This window comes from Triticum urartu, chromosome 3A, assembly GCF_056163025.1.
Source record: "Triticum urartu cultivar PI428250 chromosome 3A, HENAU_Tu73, whole genome shotgun sequence".
Classification (NCBI taxonomy): domain Eukaryota; kingdom Viridiplantae; phylum Streptophyta; class Magnoliopsida; order Poales; family Poaceae; genus Triticum; species Triticum urartu.
The window spans coordinates 12,013,449-12,031,800 of NC_141875.1; the positions used below are offsets into that span (position 1 = coordinate 12,013,449).

Below are 18,352 nucleotides of genomic sequence, written 5' to 3' on the forward strand. Positions count from 1 at the left end.
TTTGAAAACGCCTCAAGTCGTCCATCTAAAAGGATGAGAAGCCTTGATCGATAAACATTTTTTGGACCAGGGATGATCCCCTAGAAGTACAGGCTGTTGAATCACTATACCTTCATCATGATGTCGATTAAAAATTTCACCTGCACAAAGAATCAAACTAACAAAAAAAGATGGATGTACAATTAGAGGAAGAAGATGACTAGTATATTTTTAAATTTAATTTTACTATTTACTGGTTGTTCTACGTCCAGTTGTCAATCCTTTATACCGGCTTTTGTTTTTCTTGATATTAATCGGGTCTAAGATGCCCTATGGGTGTCTTTGTTCCGAAAAAATAGCAACCAAATTGCTAAAGATGCCCCCTCTCAATAGTTGTTTCTATAGAAACAACAAGATTGTAGTGCATTTGGGGATGGCGTTTTGGCTCTCGGGTGCATTTTCTCCTAGATGAATAGTAAAATAAAAGTACTAAAAAACATGATTCTTTTTTGTAGATTTTTGTGTTAGTGTCGGAAGCATGCTTGACAATTTTCATGCGAAATAGAGTAGCAGTGCTTTATTGGTGAAAAAAAAACAAATTTAGATGCAACAATTTGGGGGTGACATTTGGTGATCAATTTGTTTTTTTCTCAGTCCAAAATTCTTAACCTTTTTCCTAAAAATTTGCAGGTAGCATTTGCATGTGACTATGAACATATTAAAATTTTGTTTGGATTTTTGAAATTTCTAAAATCATTTTCCACACGAGGAGCATGTGCACCTGGTACGGTGTCATGGACTAACGGGTGCTAACCACCACCACGACCCCCCAATCATGGGCCAGGTCGGGGACTCCTAGACAATCTACGAGTGGGCCATGTTTGCCATGCCCCACAGCGCACCCAAGATGGAATCCTCCGAAGACTTGGCGCATACTCCGCGTCGCGTTTAAATCGTCGTCATGTTTATCCCTCAATGTAACCGACCTAGCTACATGTAACCCTAGGTACCCCCGGTGCCTATATAAGCAAGGGGTTCAGACCATAGGGTCAGATTCATTCACATACGGTCTCGAGGTAGATCATCTTGTACTGTGTACTCCAACCAAAATCAATACAATAGAAGCAGAACGTAGGGTTTACCTCTTCGAGAGGGTCTGAACCTTGTTAAAAGCCCATGTCCATCTTTGTCATGTTACCATTTAGCCAAAATCACCAGCTCGGAACCCCCTACCGAATATCCGCCGGATTCAACCCCAACACCTAGGAGCCGAATTGGATTTCCGAAAACATTTTTATTAATTTATACATAAATATATATAAAAAAACATGGTGCTAATTTTTACACCAATAAATATCAAGAAGGCATGAAGATGATTCAAAGCTCGAAGCATGAACCATCACGTCACTCTTTCTTCGTGCATGAAATAAAGGAGATTATGAGAGGGAACCGTAAAAATTTGTATTACTAATAGTTAGCACTTCATCATATGTCAAACATTTGTATAGGTAGTAATACCGCAATCTAGTTAGGTTCTAGACTAGACAATGCAATAGATATATGTACTTCAGACTATAATCATTTGATTGAGTAATACAAATCCTCTTTCACGAAAAATAATGTTGTGTTCTCCAAAGTGATACATACAATTTATTGTATATGCATTTATGCGAATTTAGAACAAATCACATGAATCGCATAATACTCATTTCATTGGCTATCAAGAACTTCCGTAGGATACCTAAACATTTTATTGTGATCTCTAGGATAAAATTAAAAATTCTTGTGGTCTCTTTTAAAGATCTACCTTATTACCTGAAAAAAAAGATCTAGCTTATGATAAAAAAAATGACGTGATTTCGAATATTTAATATGTGATCCAGTCGTCTTAAAATATAGCGTGTATTAATCATTGTAAAATTTGATCAAGTTTATATAAAAATGTATGAATACCTAGAATACCGAACTAAAACCATTAAATATGTTTATATATTTAATATTGTAGTTATAAATAGTTTTCTAAATAAATTTGGACGCGTTTTGTAAACTTTAAAATATTTTTTAAAATAAAAATAAAAATCAAAGCACATATATAGGACGGAAGCATAAATAAAAATGTTAAAAAGCATGGTGCTAGTGTCTAGCACATAGTGCGTCCCACGGTGATACATATATGATTTTCGGCCGTATGCGTCAGCTTCAGCCCATGGTTTCTGATCAATGCAGGGACGCGTTTTGCATTGATGCAGCCACGGGCCTACAACCGAGAAGGCAGTCTCGCTGATGTGGCCTATTTTTTTTTCTCAGCTGACGGCCGTGTATCTACCGTGGGGCGCGAGGCAAAGGCAGTGAATCCAGTTTATAAGATGACGGCCTGGTTCCTAATTAACCGGTATGGTACTAATCGCTAATGATTTTTTAGGGCACTAATCGCTAATGACGGCCTGGTTGGCGCCGTCGGCTGAAGCACCGGTTTGGCCCCTATCGTGCTGGGCTGAAATGGGCGAGAGACAGGAAGGCCGGGCAGGCAGAGCCACCCGACGAGCAGATGCTCGTCATCGGCTGGGATTCTCGATGGGAGAAGCTCTCCGGCGCGTCCGCCCCTGGCCGGCGCACTGCAGTTCGTCACCCTGGAGCTCGCCGGTGTGCCGGTCTTCGGCGTCGCTGCGCTACACCTCGGGCAGCGACAGGATCCGTTTTATTGATTAGCTCGCCGGTGTGTGCATATACGCAACAATGCCCTGGTTTCGGCGATGCAAAGTCAGCGAGCCAAAGAAAGAGCAGCTTGTCAAATTGCCCCCTTTTTCAGCAAAAGGAAAGAGAATAAAATGATATCCCAAGGATGCTTTGCCAAGATTGCCCAGGGTGTGTCCGATCAGCCGCTTCCTTCAGGGCGTGATCCAATTGTTTCAACACAGTGCCGACCCTCATACTGTCGTACATATGCACATACACTCACTACTACGAACACACGCATGCACACCCAACTTATATGAGCATCTTCGAGAGACTAGGTCGGTACATCATTTTGAGTTTGACAAAAGATTTAGGATTGAAAAGCCTAAATACAGAAAAGTCTGAAATAAATCCAAGAAAATACGAGCACCAACGTCAAGTTTAGGATTTGAATCTGGGTGAGCTGGTTCCATCACAAAGAACCTAACCCCTCCATTAAAGAAGTCTATGTATGTACTCGTGTTTTCATTGGTGTAAACTGTACAAAATACTAATCCCTCCATTCACAAATATAGCTGCTCATGGGAAAAAATATGATATGCAAATTGTATGACCGTATCTAACTAAAAATTAAGCATAACCATGATGCTGTCACGTAAAAAAAACAGTTTGTAAAAATAATTTGGGCATTAATGCACATGTTTCTCCCAAAATTCGAGCATCATAAAGCACCATGTTGGAACAGCAAAAGATAAGACAATAAGGCATTAAGTTGACAATAAAAGTGTCGTGTTGATTTGAGAATCAAGTTTACCAAACAATTCTCACCAAAATTTTTGGTGTTCAGACATATTCCCTCCGTTCACAAATGTAAGATGTTTTGGACATTTCAATAACATACGGGCTGAAATGAGTGAACAAACATGAGTATATATTTCTTGAATTAGATGCATATAGACATCTGATTTAGAAAAAAGTTAGAACATCTTATATTTGTGAATGGAGGGAGTCCATTTTTGCCCTTATCAGATGTATATACAGCTGATTTGAAGCCAACAAAAAAATTCGTCAACCATTGTATTTTGTGACGTATTCACCTTTTGCTTTGAAAATATATAATTCTCAAGAGGAAATATTTTCATGATGACATAGATAAAAAAAATGTGAATGAACAATGAAACTTGATTGGTTTTGTAATTACAAAATAACTTTTCTTAGACACATGAAAATTTTTTTTTGTAAATTTTTTGAAACAATTATTGAGAGGTGAGTGAACATTTTATGCGGGGTCAAAACAAATTTCATGGGCTACATGAATATTTTCTTGGAAGCTATCAATAATTTAGCAAAAAAACATGTCTTGTTTGAAATGCTCAAATAAAATTATTAGAAAACATTATGCTATTTTCTAGACAATAGCACGCTCCACGGTGATGCATACAAATTTTCATAACCACATGAATATGTTTTTACAAGCTATGAATACTTTTTTTGTAGTACTAGAATACATGAATATTTTTATGAATGAAAACGAAAACTGATTCAAAAAAAAAACTCTAACAAATGGCATGCCAAAAAAAGCATTGTGCTACTGTCTAGCACAGCGCGCTCCATGGTGAGCATACAGATTTTTTATTTATGTACATATCTGTTTTTTCGACCGTGTGCATCGGCTTCGGCCCGTGGACTTATACACTGGGTGAGGCAACGCGGCCTAGAACCGAGAGGCAATCTCGCTGCAAAGGCCTTTTTTATTTTCGGTCAGCTGACAGCCGTGCTTCAAACCGTGGAGGCGCAGAGCATAGGCCATCAATCCAGTTAATAAGCTGAGGGCCTGATTCATCAATTAGCGGTACGGTACTATTAATCACGCTAACGGTTCGCGGCATACGGGTTGGCCCGTATTACGCTGGGCCGATGGGGCCTGTAGGAGTGCATTGGGCCGGACCACCGCCGGTTGGCCCTTATTAAGTCTCCGATGTGTCCGCCCCTCCCGACGTGCTACAGCCGCTTTCCCAACATTTGCAACAGACGGCCAGTCTGGGTTTTTCTTTTCCAACTAAAGGGAAGAAGAATCATCCACGTGATGGTTCTCTCATGATTTTATTTCTCTTGATTCTTCCAAAGAGGAATGCTTAAAGTGTCACAGAAGCAGAAAAAAAAGGAAACTGGCTACAACACACGACCTGCCCTGCCATGATGTCTTCACAGAATAAATATGACGCAAATTATGATTACGCCTACTCCGTCTGCTGCTTACTTTGATCTTCCTCGGAGGGCGGCAGGAGCTGCTGGTACCTCGCTCTGTTTTTCTTCAGGAGGAGGTAGGTCAGCCAGTACCAGAACATCAGGATCCTGCCCTGCGCAACCAGCGTGTCGGCGATGCGGATCCCTCCCAGCGAAAATCTCTCAAGGGCCTGTCACAGACAAGCATGTGTTCAAACAGCCGTATTTATCTTCCGGTAGAAATAGTTGAGAATGAGCTATTAGCCTGACATCTATAAGTAGCCATCCAGTACTTGTATATATTTAGAGCATATGAGCTTTTTCTTCGTTTGCATACATCATTACTCAAATATCATCCCTGGTTAAACAATATTTCCTTGACAAAGTTATGTATTTGGTGGCAGTGAAACTGCCTTTCACATGAATGGACCATACCTGTTCTCCGGTTTGAACATCGTAAGAATGCTGGTGCTCAAACTGCAGACCCTTGAACTCATTGATGCAAAGTCCTTGAAAGGCCCTGAAAATATAAATGCAAAGAGACATCTAGATGTTAGCTGTCCCACCCTATTATGCCAGGAGCCACTAAGTATCACAAGAATAAGTATTACCATCTGATCAGAGACGCTTTTGGGATCCAGCGGAAGATGACGGGGGTGTTATCAGGGTTCACATAGTATCCTCCAAAGACGATGAACACCGTCATAAGGGATGGCCCAAGAGCCATCGCAGCTTCGGTTGTAGGAGCGATTGCTCCCACAGTAAGACCCATGGCTGATGCCGCAAATGATTCAACAGTCACGATGCCACAGAACTTGGCAAATCTAAATACGGCACATGAAATATTTGTTAGGAATATGCATAAGCCAAACCAATGCCAAATACTACCATATGGCATGTACTATGGCTTAGCGCAACACTTTAAGCTTTGATGTGGGGATAATACTGACCTAGAAACTGTAGGATGAAGTCTAGCCATTGGATATAGAATGGATCCAAATATCAATGGAAATGCTGCTCCAATCGGAATCTCCGCCAAAAGCTTAGATGAGAGATATGGTCCTAGTGCATAGGAACCTTTTGCTCGTTCTCTGTCTACTATAGCTCGTTCTTTCGGGAAAACCCCCACTGTCTTTGTCAGAGCAGCCATTGCAGTGTTTATGGCAGTCACCTAACGTGAAATGAAAGAAAACAGAACAATATGAGGAGGTGCTTAGGCATTTTTTAGGAAAACTGTTCTTTAAGACAAAATGGGAACAGTTATAAGATAAATCAAATATCAGAATGTGTATCTCCCATAGATTCAAGATATTCTACCTGAAGAAGTCCCATCCTATCCTGTATGGAAGTTTGAGTTTTTCCCATTCGCCAGAACACTGATCCAAATATAATTGCTGAAGCAACGGACATTCTTGCTCTCACTTTGTTTGTTGGTCCATCACGAAAAGCCTGAAATACTTCTCGTAATCAACTAATAGGCAGAGTGATAGTCAATCTTCAGGTAAAACACCCATTTAGATTTCAGGCAGCTAAGCTCAGATATCTCGAAGCTACCCACGCTAAGATTCGAAATTCAGAAAATAACCAATCTAGAAGTGTTCAATTTATTTTGTTCGCATCAAGAGCCCTTTTCTTGAGTACTTACATGTTTCATGCAGTAGTTATGTGTTGCAGCTACATGAGCCACAGAGTTGGTGAAAGCACATCATGCCACCAAGCGTCAACTTACAGTAAATATTGAAAAGATAGATCCCCTGAATTTGGTACAGTATAGGTCCAGTCTATTTTAAGCTAAACACACACGCCAAAATAACCTATCACCGTATGTCAAGGCAGAAGTAGGAAAATCATATTAAAGGGTCAAAAGCTGGAAGATACTATCAAAGAAGGTTTAGTGAAAAAACCTGCATCCATGCTCTCTTGAACAGCAAACGAAATTGTCTCCACCAACCACGTCTTTGCTTTCTAGTAGACTTCTGAGCAAGTTTGGTAGAAATTTCAGAGCCCTCTGATTGTGTTACTGGGCTGTTAAATTCAGTAATTAGAACCTTATTTGCAAATTCATCAATTAGGTTCTCAATCCTTTTCTGTGATGACTGTACACTTTCAGCTGAGCTATAATCAGTGGATATGAGATCAGCCAAGAACTCAGCAGGGTTCTCATGATCTGGGCACTGGTACCTGATGAAGTAAACAAACTCAAATTATTAATCAGTAATAGTACAGGTGCAGAATAAACAGAATTGAGATACGGGCCAAAACTTAAGCAGCTAATTAAACTAGGCCTGAAGTATTTCATGGCGTAAACAGCTAAACAAACATCAGTCATCGTGTCAAAAATTCCAACATTGTGAATGTTCAATTTCAAGGCTCTCCTAACAAGGATACATACAGCCAAATGGTAAACTACTTAAGTTTGAAGCAAGTGCGAAAAATCAAATGTACAATAGAACCTTAACTGCTGAAAACATGAAGGACTAATGTATGCCTAGGGATGGAGTACCTCCCTATATGCCTACTTATGTAACACTTGCTTCAGTACCGTGTTGGCCAAATGAATATTACTAAAATGTTGACACATCACCATATCCATGTCTATAACAAAGTGAACGTGACATGCTAGGGTGTCAAATACAAAATGACTGGGATGTGTTACCAAAATCCAATCTATGCCTGGGTAATTAACTTAACCCTGCTAACTGTATTATAGAAAAAGCAATTGCAGTGCATACATTTGAATTTGAGATATGTGGAAATCATGAAAATATTATGTTCCAGAAAACATTGAATGCCAGAAAGGAACGTAAGTGATGGCAGAATAACAACCCTAATGATGCAAAGTATTTCAGAGGTTCTTCTTTTGCAGGCCCCATGTATACAACTTCTCCCTCTGACAGTAGCACAATGTCATCAAATTTGCTATAGACTGAACCTCTTGGCTGGTGTATAGAGCATATCACAGTGTGCCCATCTTCTGCAAGCTGTCTAAGAGTCTCCATCACCTTCTCTGCCTGGAATGCATCAAGGCCTAAAAGAGAGTAATAAACATACACAAAGTTCATGTGCTATCAACCAGTTCATATTTTACAGCTGGGCATACCAGGCAATTGAAAAAACTCCATGGCTAATATTCACAAGAGGATCTCAGGAGAAAAAACTGATCCATGTGAAAATTCAAAACTTCAATAAGGGATCCCACTTAAAACGGTAAGTTGCAAGAACAGTCTGTCTCGTTTTTCTTCATGGGACCATGGGCGATACTTGGGTGGATTGTCTTGCCTGAGATAACCCTAGGTTGGTCACAAACTGCCACACTACAACCAGGGATTCTGTACTTCTACAGTATTACAATTATGTACTTTTTACGGGAATAACGAGGACGGCAACCTCCCTGCCCTTTGGGAGTGCAATGACATTGTCAAGGTGCCACGAAATCCTAGTTAACCTTCTATAGTTCTATTTGAGTGAAGTAGGTTTATGTGTTACTACTTTTTTTATTAAGTTCTTGTATATTACTATCTATTTACATTAACTTGCTACATAAAGAAGAGACTCGAGCACTTGTAGTCATGCAAGTAAATCTAACTACAATAACTATACATAAGTAAAATAAAAGGCTAATTCAAAACTACGGGGGGAAATGGTGAATTGGCTAAAATACCTGTTGTTGGTTCATCCGCAAAGATGACTGAAGGGCTTGCAATCAGTTCACATGCAAGCGAGAGGCGCTTCTTTTCACCACCACTAATTCCACGTACTTTTGCATCACCCACGATAGAATCAGCAGAGTTGACCTTTCATTAAAAAGAGAGGAATACATAATTATAGTACAATAAAACTCAAATCAGAATGAACTGAGAGTAACATATATCGATCATCCAACAATCATGTAGGTTAGATTCCCTGATAAATTGAAAAAAGAAGTGTGTTGCTATTGATCAATCAATGATGACTTACCAATCCAAGGCGAAACAGAAGATCATTAACATACTTCTCCTTCCTCTCGGGAGACATGGTGTCATGAAGCTGGAGTTCAGCAGCAAGTGAGAGTGTTTCCCGCACCGTGAGCTGTGAGAAGAAGATGTCTTCTTGCCTCACATAAGCGATCCTACAGAAAGAAATACACATCAGTTCTCTTCCACAAATGTTTGCGAAAACTAAGACCACAAGGTGAATTAGCATAGCTTACTTATAACCGCCCTGCGACATAGGCTGGCCATTGACATAGAGAAAGCCCGAGAGGTGCAAGGAAGGTGATGCCGTGAGCTGCCCTGCCAGCACATTGAGCAGAGTCGTCTTGCCTGACCCTGACGGCCCCATGAGTGCTAGCAGCCTCCCTGGTTTCGCCTCCCCGGACAGATTCGACAGCAGGAACCTTGCCTGCAAACAATCACGCAGCACATCACGAACAATACATAGATACAGGGTTTGCATACTCTGGAAGATTCAGACAAGGATTAGCCCACGCAAAGTTATGCAACTTGTCCTGCAGTAACAGTTTGGCCTCACTGTTGCCACTGCTACATCCCGGGGGTCACAATGTAGGGTGTGCATACTCTGAATCGTTGTCTGATGCAAAATTACGCAGCACATTGATGAACAATGTAGGGTGTGCATACTCTGGAAGATTCAGACAACGCAAAATTATGCAGGTTGACCTGCATTAACAGTATGGCCTCACTGTCGAGTGCCACTGCCACATCGCGGGGTCAACCAGTCAACGCCCCAGCAGGGCCCAGCGCCAGCCACTCGGACCAGCCGAACGTGGCCCCTCGCTATCGTGCGCCCCCAACCCATGTACTAGCACGAGATAGAGAGAGACAAGACCAATGCGCGCGCGCGCAAGGTGTTCGGCCACGGGGCTCCGGCGAGAAGAGAGACTTGAGAGGGAGGGCGGCGTCAACCAGAGCGACTCACCATGTCCCCGCGCTTGTTCTTGAGGGCGCAGGTGACGCGGGCCCACCGGATGGTCACCGGCCGCACCCCGCCGCCGCCTCCTCCCTCGCCGGCCTCCACGTCCCCCTCCTCATCCTCCGCGGGCGGGAGGAGGGCGGGGCCGGCCCCCGCGGCGACGACCCGCAGGAACAGCGCCGCGGCCAGCGCCGCCAGGAGCTGCCCCAGCCCCTTGATCTCCATCCCGCGGCGACCGGCGACGAGCAGAGGAGGACGGGGAGGGGTTTAGTCGCGCCCTCAGGCTTAAGCCTCGCCGTCCTTCCTCGTCCAGCTCCAGCGAGGCGCGTTGTGTGGTGGTGGTTAGTTTGTTGCGGCGTGGCATGGGATGGGAGAGAGAGTGAGCCTTGCCATCGGCGACCTGGGCCGCCGCTGGGCCGGTCGTCTGGACGGCGGGGCCTTGGAAACGTACGTTTGTCACGCTGGGCCGTGTCGTCCGAAGCGGACGACAGGTTCGAACAAAAAGGGATCGGGTCCACCCCTAATAAATTTTTCTCAAAGAAAAAAAAAGATCGGACCCATCTTAAAGAAAAGGAAGATCGGATCCACGTCGTGGCCCATGTGGCGGGTGACCCGTGAAGGAGTAGTAGCATCGTCGTGGTCACGACAGGCTGACTCACCAGCTAGTTCTGGAGTCTGCGAGTGGAGTGGAGTGGAGTAGCCGTTGCCCCCGCGCAAAAGAACAAGCCGTGATTCGGTGACGTTGATTACAGAATGGAGATGTGCTACTAGTACTTCCTATCTGCGACAGGATCCATCCAATTACAAACCGTCTCCCTCTACTCATGTGCCGTCTTCACTGACAAAAACCGGACATGGTGTTTTCCGTGTCAAGAAATTAGCAGTTGATCTTTCCAAGGTAATGTTTTTAGCGGTATCTTTCCAAGGTAAATGGGGACAGACGGCCAATTAACTACTACTCCCTCCGTTTGAAAATACTTGTCTTAAAAATGTTTGTATTTAGAACTAAAACAAATATACATACAATCATTTTTAGAATAAATATTTCTGAACGGAGGGAGTACCTTTGTTTTAAAATAAGTGTCTTAATTTTAGCATACCTACTCTGGCACAAGATAACATAAAAAATAAAAACCGAAGATAGCAAGTGTCAACTGCCAACACACTCAGAACTCTGTGCGATAGAGCGACTAGTGGCAAATCAGATTTCTAAAGCGAGGGCTAGTCAACGTAGATCCCCCTTCCCACCTCAAATTGTTTGTTTAACAGCAAGAAGAAAAATCACAAAATGAGGTCTAAATACACAGATCCATTAGAAAAAGTTCATCAAATGTATAAATCACCCTAAAAAAATAAAAATAACATCGAGGTCCCTGTACCACTGGATGATCAACAAAACGAGCCTTCTATGAGCCCCTTTCACTGTTCCCATGCTGGAGCCGTCCTGACTTTGTCGATGACAGATGAGAAGCCTTATCGCACGCATCCCAAAGAAACCTTTGAATTGATCTCTAAAGCGTCTGACACCAACCGGTTCTCATTCTCGCGCACGCGCAAAGAGAAACCCTAACCTCGGCGCCCCATGAAGGTAGGGGAAATCTACGCCGGGGCTCCGTCGGCTCCGCTTTGATGGACGAATTCGAGAAGGATCAAAGATCGAAATGCCAACTTGACGATGAAATGCCGCCATCCGATTGAGCGAGGACTTTGCCCTAGCCGGCTTTGCGCGAGGGGAGGAAAAGGATCCAGCGGAGCTTTGAGCGTGACGGGTTCATCCAAGATGGGAGGGATGGTTGGCAGGGGTCGTTTCAGCTAACTTGATGTCACGCAGCTGCTCGCAGCAAAGCGATAGAGACTCGATTTGAAAAGAGGGGGGAAAGGAGGTAGAGTTTCGGTCGAAAGGGAGAAAGAGATCGCCTGCACTAGTAGTAGGAGTAGTATATACTTTAGCGGCCACATTAGGCCGAGGAACAAGGCAAAGTCGTCTTAGTTACACTAATTAAGCAAAGACGTACGTACGTACTTACGTCAAATGCACGCGCGTGCGGGACAAACGCTTGCGGTTAAAGTTTTGCATCCCCTCCCATCCGACGCAAAAAACTAGATTTAAAATTTGCACTCCTCGCTGACTTGCACCCGGGCCCATGACTATAACACCCCCCGAAGCTCTCACTGACATGGCGGGCCACGGTCCATGGATACCATCCCGCTACTCGCCACCACCTACCCACCCCCACCCGATGGATTCTCGATTCTTTACCGCGCGGTGGCGGCACCCCCGACCTGGCCCACGCGCCAGCGTCGTCGGCCCGAAGCAAGCGCCGTTCGCTCGCCCCATCCGACAACTCCCCGCTCCCTCTGCCCGGCGGGGCCCGCCCGCCCCGTCCCCATCGCCACGCGACCCAGTTCGAACCCCACCCAGCTGCCCCTGCCCGGCTGATGAGCGGGCCCTGACGCTTAGGGCCGGCATGTCATGGAGCTATAGCAGTGCCGTCGACGTGTCCCCCTCGCGTTGGCGCCGGTACATAGCGACAGGCGCCTCACGCTCTCTCTCCCCTCCTTCCCACCTCCGTACGCGAGGCCTGGCAGGCGCAGAGAGAGAGAGAGAGAGAGAGAGAGAGAGAGAGACGTACGCGAGAGGGAGAGGAGATCGAGCTGCTGCTGCGCCCACCCGATCTCGCCCGCCATTCCCACCCCCCGATGCGATCTCGCCGCCAAACCCTAGCAGCGATCCCGCGCGCCACCAGCAGCACCGCCGCCACCCCGCCGCGGCCGCGGCCGTCGCCGGAGTCCTCCTAGCCCCGGGCGTTGACGCCGACACCTGCCCGCTCCCGCGCGCGGCCGACTAGCTGCAGCTCGGCGCTGCTCCTGCTGCTTCGTAGAGCAACTCCTCCCTGCTCGGCTCGGAGGCGGGGCCGGCGATGGGGGCAGCGGACAAGTGGCTGCTGCCGCTGGTGTCCGTCTCCTTCGTCTCGCTCATGCTCTTCCTCTCCGCGCTCTCGGGCTACTCGGCCTCCTCCGCGCTCTTCGCGCGCCTCCCGCCGCCCTCCTACGTGCGCCGCGGGGCCGCCGCGCCCCCCTCCTTCGCGTACCTCCTCTCGGGCGGCCGCGGGGACGGCCGCAGGCTGCTGCGCCTGCTCCTCGCCGTCTACCACCCCCGGAACCAGTACCTGCTCCACCTCTCCGCGGACGCGCCCGAGTCGGAGCGCCTCGAGCTCGCCGCGGCCGTCGCGCGGGCCGCCCCCGCAATCACAGCCTTCGGGAACGTCGACGTCGTCGGCCGCCCCGCCGCGGGCACCCCCATGGGCTCCTCCGGCCTCGCCGCCACGCTCCGCGCCGCCGCCGCCCTGCTCCGGCTCGACGCCGAGTGGGACTGGTTCGTCACGCTCAGCGCCGCCGATTACCCCCTCCTCACCCAGGACGGTAAGATTCCAAATGTCCGTCCTCCCCCAATCTAGCACAATCAGTTTGGGAAGTTTCCTGCGCTCTCCGGATCTAGCAGCACAAATCTGGTTGGTGCCTTGCTTTGGGGATTCGGGAGGCGTTTCTTTCTTCAATTGTCGAGCTGCAGAGGGACATTTTCGGCAGTTCGGTTGAGCTGTTGCTGTAGCCCCCGGAATTAAATCTGTCTTGTGATGCTGCTTTGTTTTAAGTGCTGTTTAATGCTTGCTGTCCCATTATACTTTGTAGACTAATAGGAGTATTGCTGCTGCTGTTAGGTTTGGCTGACTTGTAACAACGGAGTACTTGTTTACAATGTTTTTAGGCACTGGTACGAAAGCTGCCCTTGACAGGAACGTAGTATACCACAACATATATTACTACTAAATATAGTTTGGCATCTTGTTTTCGTCAATTGCTGTGTTCCTGCTTCCTCTTGTCAAGCCCAAACCCACTGAATTACCTATCTCCGTTCTTCTCTTCATATCGAAGCTCATCAAACTTGTTAGCTCTACGCAACACTCTATACTCTAGCTGTAGCTTTGTTTCGGGCATGTAGCAATCACCCGTTTTATACGGAGCATATGACCAAATGCTAATTGACAACATCTAGCTGCATTCATGTTTCATTTATGCTGATTGTCTAGGGGAAGTTGTCTCTAACAAATAAGGGGGTCTTTGGTGAAATTGTATAAATAAGCAGGAATTACAAAAATTGGAGGAAAAAAATATCAGCATTCAGTTGAGAAATGAATCTTGTGTGTTTCCTAATCCCAAAATCCATGAGTTGTGCATGAGGAAACCTTAAATTTTAAGCAAACATGACTGATGGATCGGACAAAAGACACAACAACTTAATTGACTCTTGACTCCTGAGAGTCCCTTCTTGTGTTCCTTCCTTCCTAAGTGGCCACGAGCCCACATCTTCATCTCCAGATTTCCCGCTCTGAAATTCCAAAGTCATTGCGGAAATGCAACAGTCACTAAAAAGTTGAAACTCAACTCATAGATTTCACTACATACTTGGAAGTTATGTGGTCATGTTGCTCTCTCACTCTTATACTTGTTCCCTAGCTTAATTGACTTCTGAGAGTCTCCTTCTCGTGTTCCTTCCTCCCAAAGTGGTCGCATGCCCACGTCTTCGTCTCCAGATTTCCTGCTCTGAAATTCCAAAGTCATTGTGGAAATGCGACAGTCGCTTAAAAGTGAAAATCAGCTCTCATAGATTTCACTACATACTTAGAAGTTATGTGCTGCTGTTGCTCTCTCACTCATATACTTGTTCCCTAGCTTGTCCATAATTTTTCTAGGGTTAGCTTGCTTTAACATAATAATAATCTGGTACTTAGAAGTTATGTGCTGCTGTTGCTCTGACACATAGTACAGTATGTAGACTACGGTCATCCTTGCCTGGACCTCATCATATATTTTGTCTTTCCATATATGATAAATCTCATGTATCATTTCCTGCTGAAAATATGTGTAGCATGCTAGCCCCAACATGCATATGCAATTTTCCGACACTTTGCTCCACTTGTCATATTCTCTCGTTCCTAGGTCCTCATGAACCCACACTATTGATCTCTGTTTGGTTTCATTTGTGTTGCTAAGATGGTTTCAAGAAAAAAACTTACTTATCGTTAGTCTGGAGTTATTTAAGCTTGATGTATACATTTCAGCTTTGCGCATGTGTGAATATGTTTCAACTGATGAAGCTTTATGGTAATTAGTGAAGCTTGGGGGTTTCTTGACTTGTCTGGTATTTATGGTCTTTTATGTTTTCGCTTGCTGCAGACCTGGTTCATGTCTTCTCGTCTGTGCCAAGGCACCTCAACTTCATCGATCACACTAGTGATATTGGATGGAAAGAGTATGTACTATCTGAACTTACTAAGAATTTAGCTGCACTGGTATTAGTTTCACCAATATATTGTTGCAGGTCTCAGAGAGTGCAACCAGTCATAGTAGATGCTGGGATATACCTGGCTGGCAGGAATCAGTTCTTCCAATCCACAGAGAAACGGGCAACCCCAGATGGTTTCAAATTCTTCACAGGTATTATTATTATTATACCTCTGCTTCCACTTCCCTGGCCTTCCTTTCGAGCAATTATTTTACATCCTTATGTGTACTCCATCTGTGATAGGTTCTCCTTGGGTCATTCTGAATCGGAGGTTTATAGAGTACTGCATTTTTGGATGGGAGAACCTCCCTCGGACCCTTCTCATGTACTTCACGAACGTGATGTTGCCTCTGGAAGGTTATTTCCACTCAGTCGCATGCAACTCGGACTTCCGTAACTTCACAGTGAACAATGACTTGCGGTACGTGGCATGGGACGACCCACCTCAGATGGAACCCCGGTTTCTAAACATTACACATTATGAGGAGATTGTGGAGAGCGGAGTGCCCTTTGCTAGGAAGTTCCGAGAGAAAGAGCATCTGTTGGACAGGATTGATGAGAAAATACTCCAGCGATGGCGTCACAGACCTGTTCCCGGAGCGTGGTGCACAGGCAGGAAGAGGTGGTTCAGCGATCCATGCTCCCAGTGGAGCAACGTCAACATCGTAAGACCCGGCCCCCAAGCCGAGAAGTTCCGCAGATACATGGACCGGATCCTGGAAGAATCGAAGTCAAGCAACAGCTCATGCGCGCAATAGCAGCACTGAACCGCGAGGCTGCATGCACTTTCCGGCAGTCGAGCGCGTCTCATTTTGCACAGATCGAGTGGCTCTCCACGTGTTCAGAACTCCGGCATTTCCGCCTCCCGTGGGAGCATTTTTGCTGCAGCTGGGTTGTGCGCACAGGGCCAAGGTGAGGGGCGTGCCTATTCTTTCAAGATTTTTTGGTGACTCTGATGGCTTCAAGTGCTCACTGCTCCCAGCATTGTTGGAGGCCAGGGAGCTTTCGGTGGGGGATTTACCTGAGCTTGTAGGGAGTGTAATTAGTAGCGATCAGTCGAACGACCTTGTGAGGATGTTTATAGAACCTTTGGTGGAATTCTTGGTGCTCCCATACGGAATTGAATCGAGAGGCAGGCAAAAAAACATGAAGGGTGGGGAATTTTGTTGGCCTTGTGGTTGTGGATTGGTAGCTGTTGTGGTTTACAGAATGCTCACAGACTCTTTTTACTCCTCTCGAACTGCAGAGGAAGTTCCAAATTTCCCATGCATGATCGATCAACCACATTTGACATTTGGTTTCTCTTTTCCAATCTAATACTGTATGTGTATACATCTAACAAGTACTTCCTCTGTCCCTCCAAAAAAAACAAGTACTTCCTCTGTTCCTAAATATAAGCCCTTTTAGAGATTCTATTACGCACTACATATAAAGCAAAATGAGTGAACCTATACTTTAAAATATGTCTATATATATCTGTATGTAGTTCGTATTGAAAGGGTAGGGCATTTTGAAGACCGAGTTCTAGCCCTTTATTTGGAAAAATTCAAATTTCAATAATTTCAGTTTCAAAAAAATCTGAAAAAATACACATGCATGCAAGGATGTAAAGTGTATGTGTGAAAAAATTCAGGATAAAATACCTTGAATTGCGAGCTGCATAAAAAGAAAAAAGTAATGGACTTTGAGGATGAACAGTACATATGCTAAAAAGCCCTAGATTTGTCTTTTTTGTGTAGCTCAAATTTTAATGTATTTCGACCCGAAAATTTCCACACATGTACATCATGTATCTAAGTATATGTGTTTATTTTCAGAATTTTTTAAAACTGAAAAGTTTGAATTTTGAAATTTTCAAATAAAGATCTTCATGGAGCTCGGTTTTCGTTTGACATTTTTGGTATGAATTCTCTAATAAGTCTTATATTTAGAAATGGAGGAAGTAGCAAACTTTAGGACAATTATTACTATGATGTGTACAGTTTTAGAAAGATTGGTTGCTCTGCCTCGTTGGCTCTGTTTAGAATCTGTTTTGGTTTGATGGGGGTGACAGCCGGATTTGGTAAATCTGGCCTCTTAAACACCCGCAGACACGACCGGGCTTGTCCACGGACAATGACCGGTCACGCCTCAAATTAGCAACTCTGCATCCGTCTCTCTCATATTTTATTCCCTAGATCCATACAAAGCATGCAAAGAAATCCTACGTACTATCCTAGCTAGGCTTCGTCGTCGGAGATATCTGGTGCTGGGCCGGCTAGACGGACAGGTAGGAGGCCTCCGACTCATCCTCCTCCTGCTCGACCTCATCCATGTAGGTGAGCATCTCCACCTGCGCCTCCATCTCCTGTCGGCGACAGCGGAGGAAATCGAAATGGCCTGCTGCTCCGCCTGTAGATCCTCCTCACCCTTCTCCTCCTCAACCTCCTCCTCCTCGTCCTCCTCCTTCTTTGGATCCACTGCATCCGGAGGTAGCCCCGCAGAGATCCGGGCTTCGTGCCTAGCCCGGATCTGCTCAAGGAGCTCGAGTCGGCGCTCTGGTGTCAGAAAAGGCTCGCTCCTCACCCAACGGCGTGGGGGCATGGCTACTAGGCGGACGGGTGGATTGGAAAGCAACGGCGGGGACGAACGGGAGGAGGAGGAAAATATGTATAGATGATAAGCTTTCGGTGCCGCAGGTCGACTTAAATAGCCGGGAAAAATTTCAAAATGTAGTGCGCATAGAAAATTTCAAAAGTCAAACTCCCCCTACTTTGACTGCATTTATAGAGGACAAATATGTACAACTATAATATTAAGTAAATATCATTAGTTACATCATTAATCATATATTTATATTATATTTATTTGGTATTGTTTCTATTGATACTTTTCTCACTAAACTTGGTCAAAGTAAACAATGTTTGACTTCTATGAAATTTTATGCGCACTACATTTAGGAATAGAGGGAGTAAATGTTTTTTTTTCTTAATATGAGGTATAATTTTTTGTATGTACGTTAAACATATTTCAAGTAGATGATAAATATTTTTTCAAACGCATGTTGAAGGTTTTTTGAATGGTAGGAAATACTTTTCAAAAATCTCTGAGCATTTTTATATTTTCTAAAAAAATTATGAACATATTTTTGAAATGCGTGAACATTTCTTAAAATGTCACGAATATTTTGAATAGTATGACACATTTTATAATTACGCAAAATTTTATTGTTTTTTT

The 18,352-nt window shown here is 44.7% G+C and overlaps 2 protein-coding genes across 3 annotated transcripts; one reads left to right on the forward strand and one right to left on the reverse strand.

Annotated features, from left to right (window-relative positions):
- Positions 1–4,715: 4,715 nt before the first annotated feature.
- Positions 4,716–10,163, reverse strand: ABCG7 (ABC-2 type transporter family protein). The gene is made up of 11 exons (XM_048705384.2): positions 9,799–10,163; positions 9,071–9,261; positions 8,839–8,989; positions 8,543–8,675; positions 7,708–7,909; positions 6,786–7,062; positions 6,199–6,330; positions 5,832–6,052; positions 5,493–5,705; positions 5,317–5,401; positions 4,716–5,072 (listed from the first exon to the last, which is right to left on the reverse strand). The coding sequence occupies exons 1-11, from the start codon at positions 10,015–10,017 to the stop codon at positions 4,896–4,898; spliced, it is 2,001 nt and encodes a 666-aa protein (XP_048561341.1). The 5' UTR covers positions 10,018–10,163; the 3' UTR covers positions 4,716–4,895.
- A 2,180-nt stretch (positions 10,164–12,343) lies between these two features.
- On the forward strand, positions 12,344–16,429 carry LOC125542262 (beta-glucuronosyltransferase GlcAT14A). Of its 2 annotated transcripts, XM_048705222.2 has the most exons (4): positions 12,346–13,215; positions 15,028–15,103; positions 15,173–15,288; positions 15,380–16,429. In XM_048705222.2, the coding sequence occupies exons 1-4, from the start codon at positions 12,714–12,716 to the stop codon at positions 15,892–15,894; spliced, it is 1,209 nt and encodes a 402-aa protein (XP_048561179.1). In that variant the 5' UTR covers positions 12,346–12,713; the 3' UTR covers positions 15,895–16,429. The 2 variants fall into 2 exon arrangements, with proteins under 2 accessions (XP_087402078.1, XP_048561179.1); XM_087545952.1 differs by having other exon boundaries at positions 12,344–13,215; positions 15,028–15,288.
- The last annotated feature ends 1,923 nt before the right edge of the window (positions 16,430–18,352 follow it).

Bases quoted from the DNA above. Each gene is read 5' to 3' on its own strand.
- LOC125542262 (XM_087545952.1), top strand. From the start codon at position 12,714: ATGGGGGCAGCGGACAAGTGGCTGCTGCCGCTGGTGTCCGTCTCCTTC. The intron at 13,216-15,027 runs GTAAGATTCCAA...CGCTTGCTGCAG, and splicing joins CCCCCTCCTCACCCAGGACG to ACCTGGTTCATGTCTTCTCG. The intron at 15,289-15,379 runs GTATTATTATTA...CATCTGTGATAG, and splicing joins TGGTTTCAAATTCTTCACAG to GTTCTCCTTGGGTCATTCTG.
- ABCG7 (XM_048705384.2), bottom strand. From the start codon at position 10,017: ATGGAGATCAAGGGGCTGGGGCAGCTCCTGGCGGCGCTGGCCGCGGCG. The intron at 8,676-8,838 runs GTAAGTCATCAT...TTTTAATGAAAG, and splicing joins TTCTGTTTCGCCTTGGATTG to GTCAACTCTGCTGATTCTAT. The intron at 5,706-5,831 runs GTCAGTATTATC...TGCCGTATTTAG, and splicing joins CTTCATCCTACAGTTTCTAG to ATTTGCCAAGTTCTGTGGCA.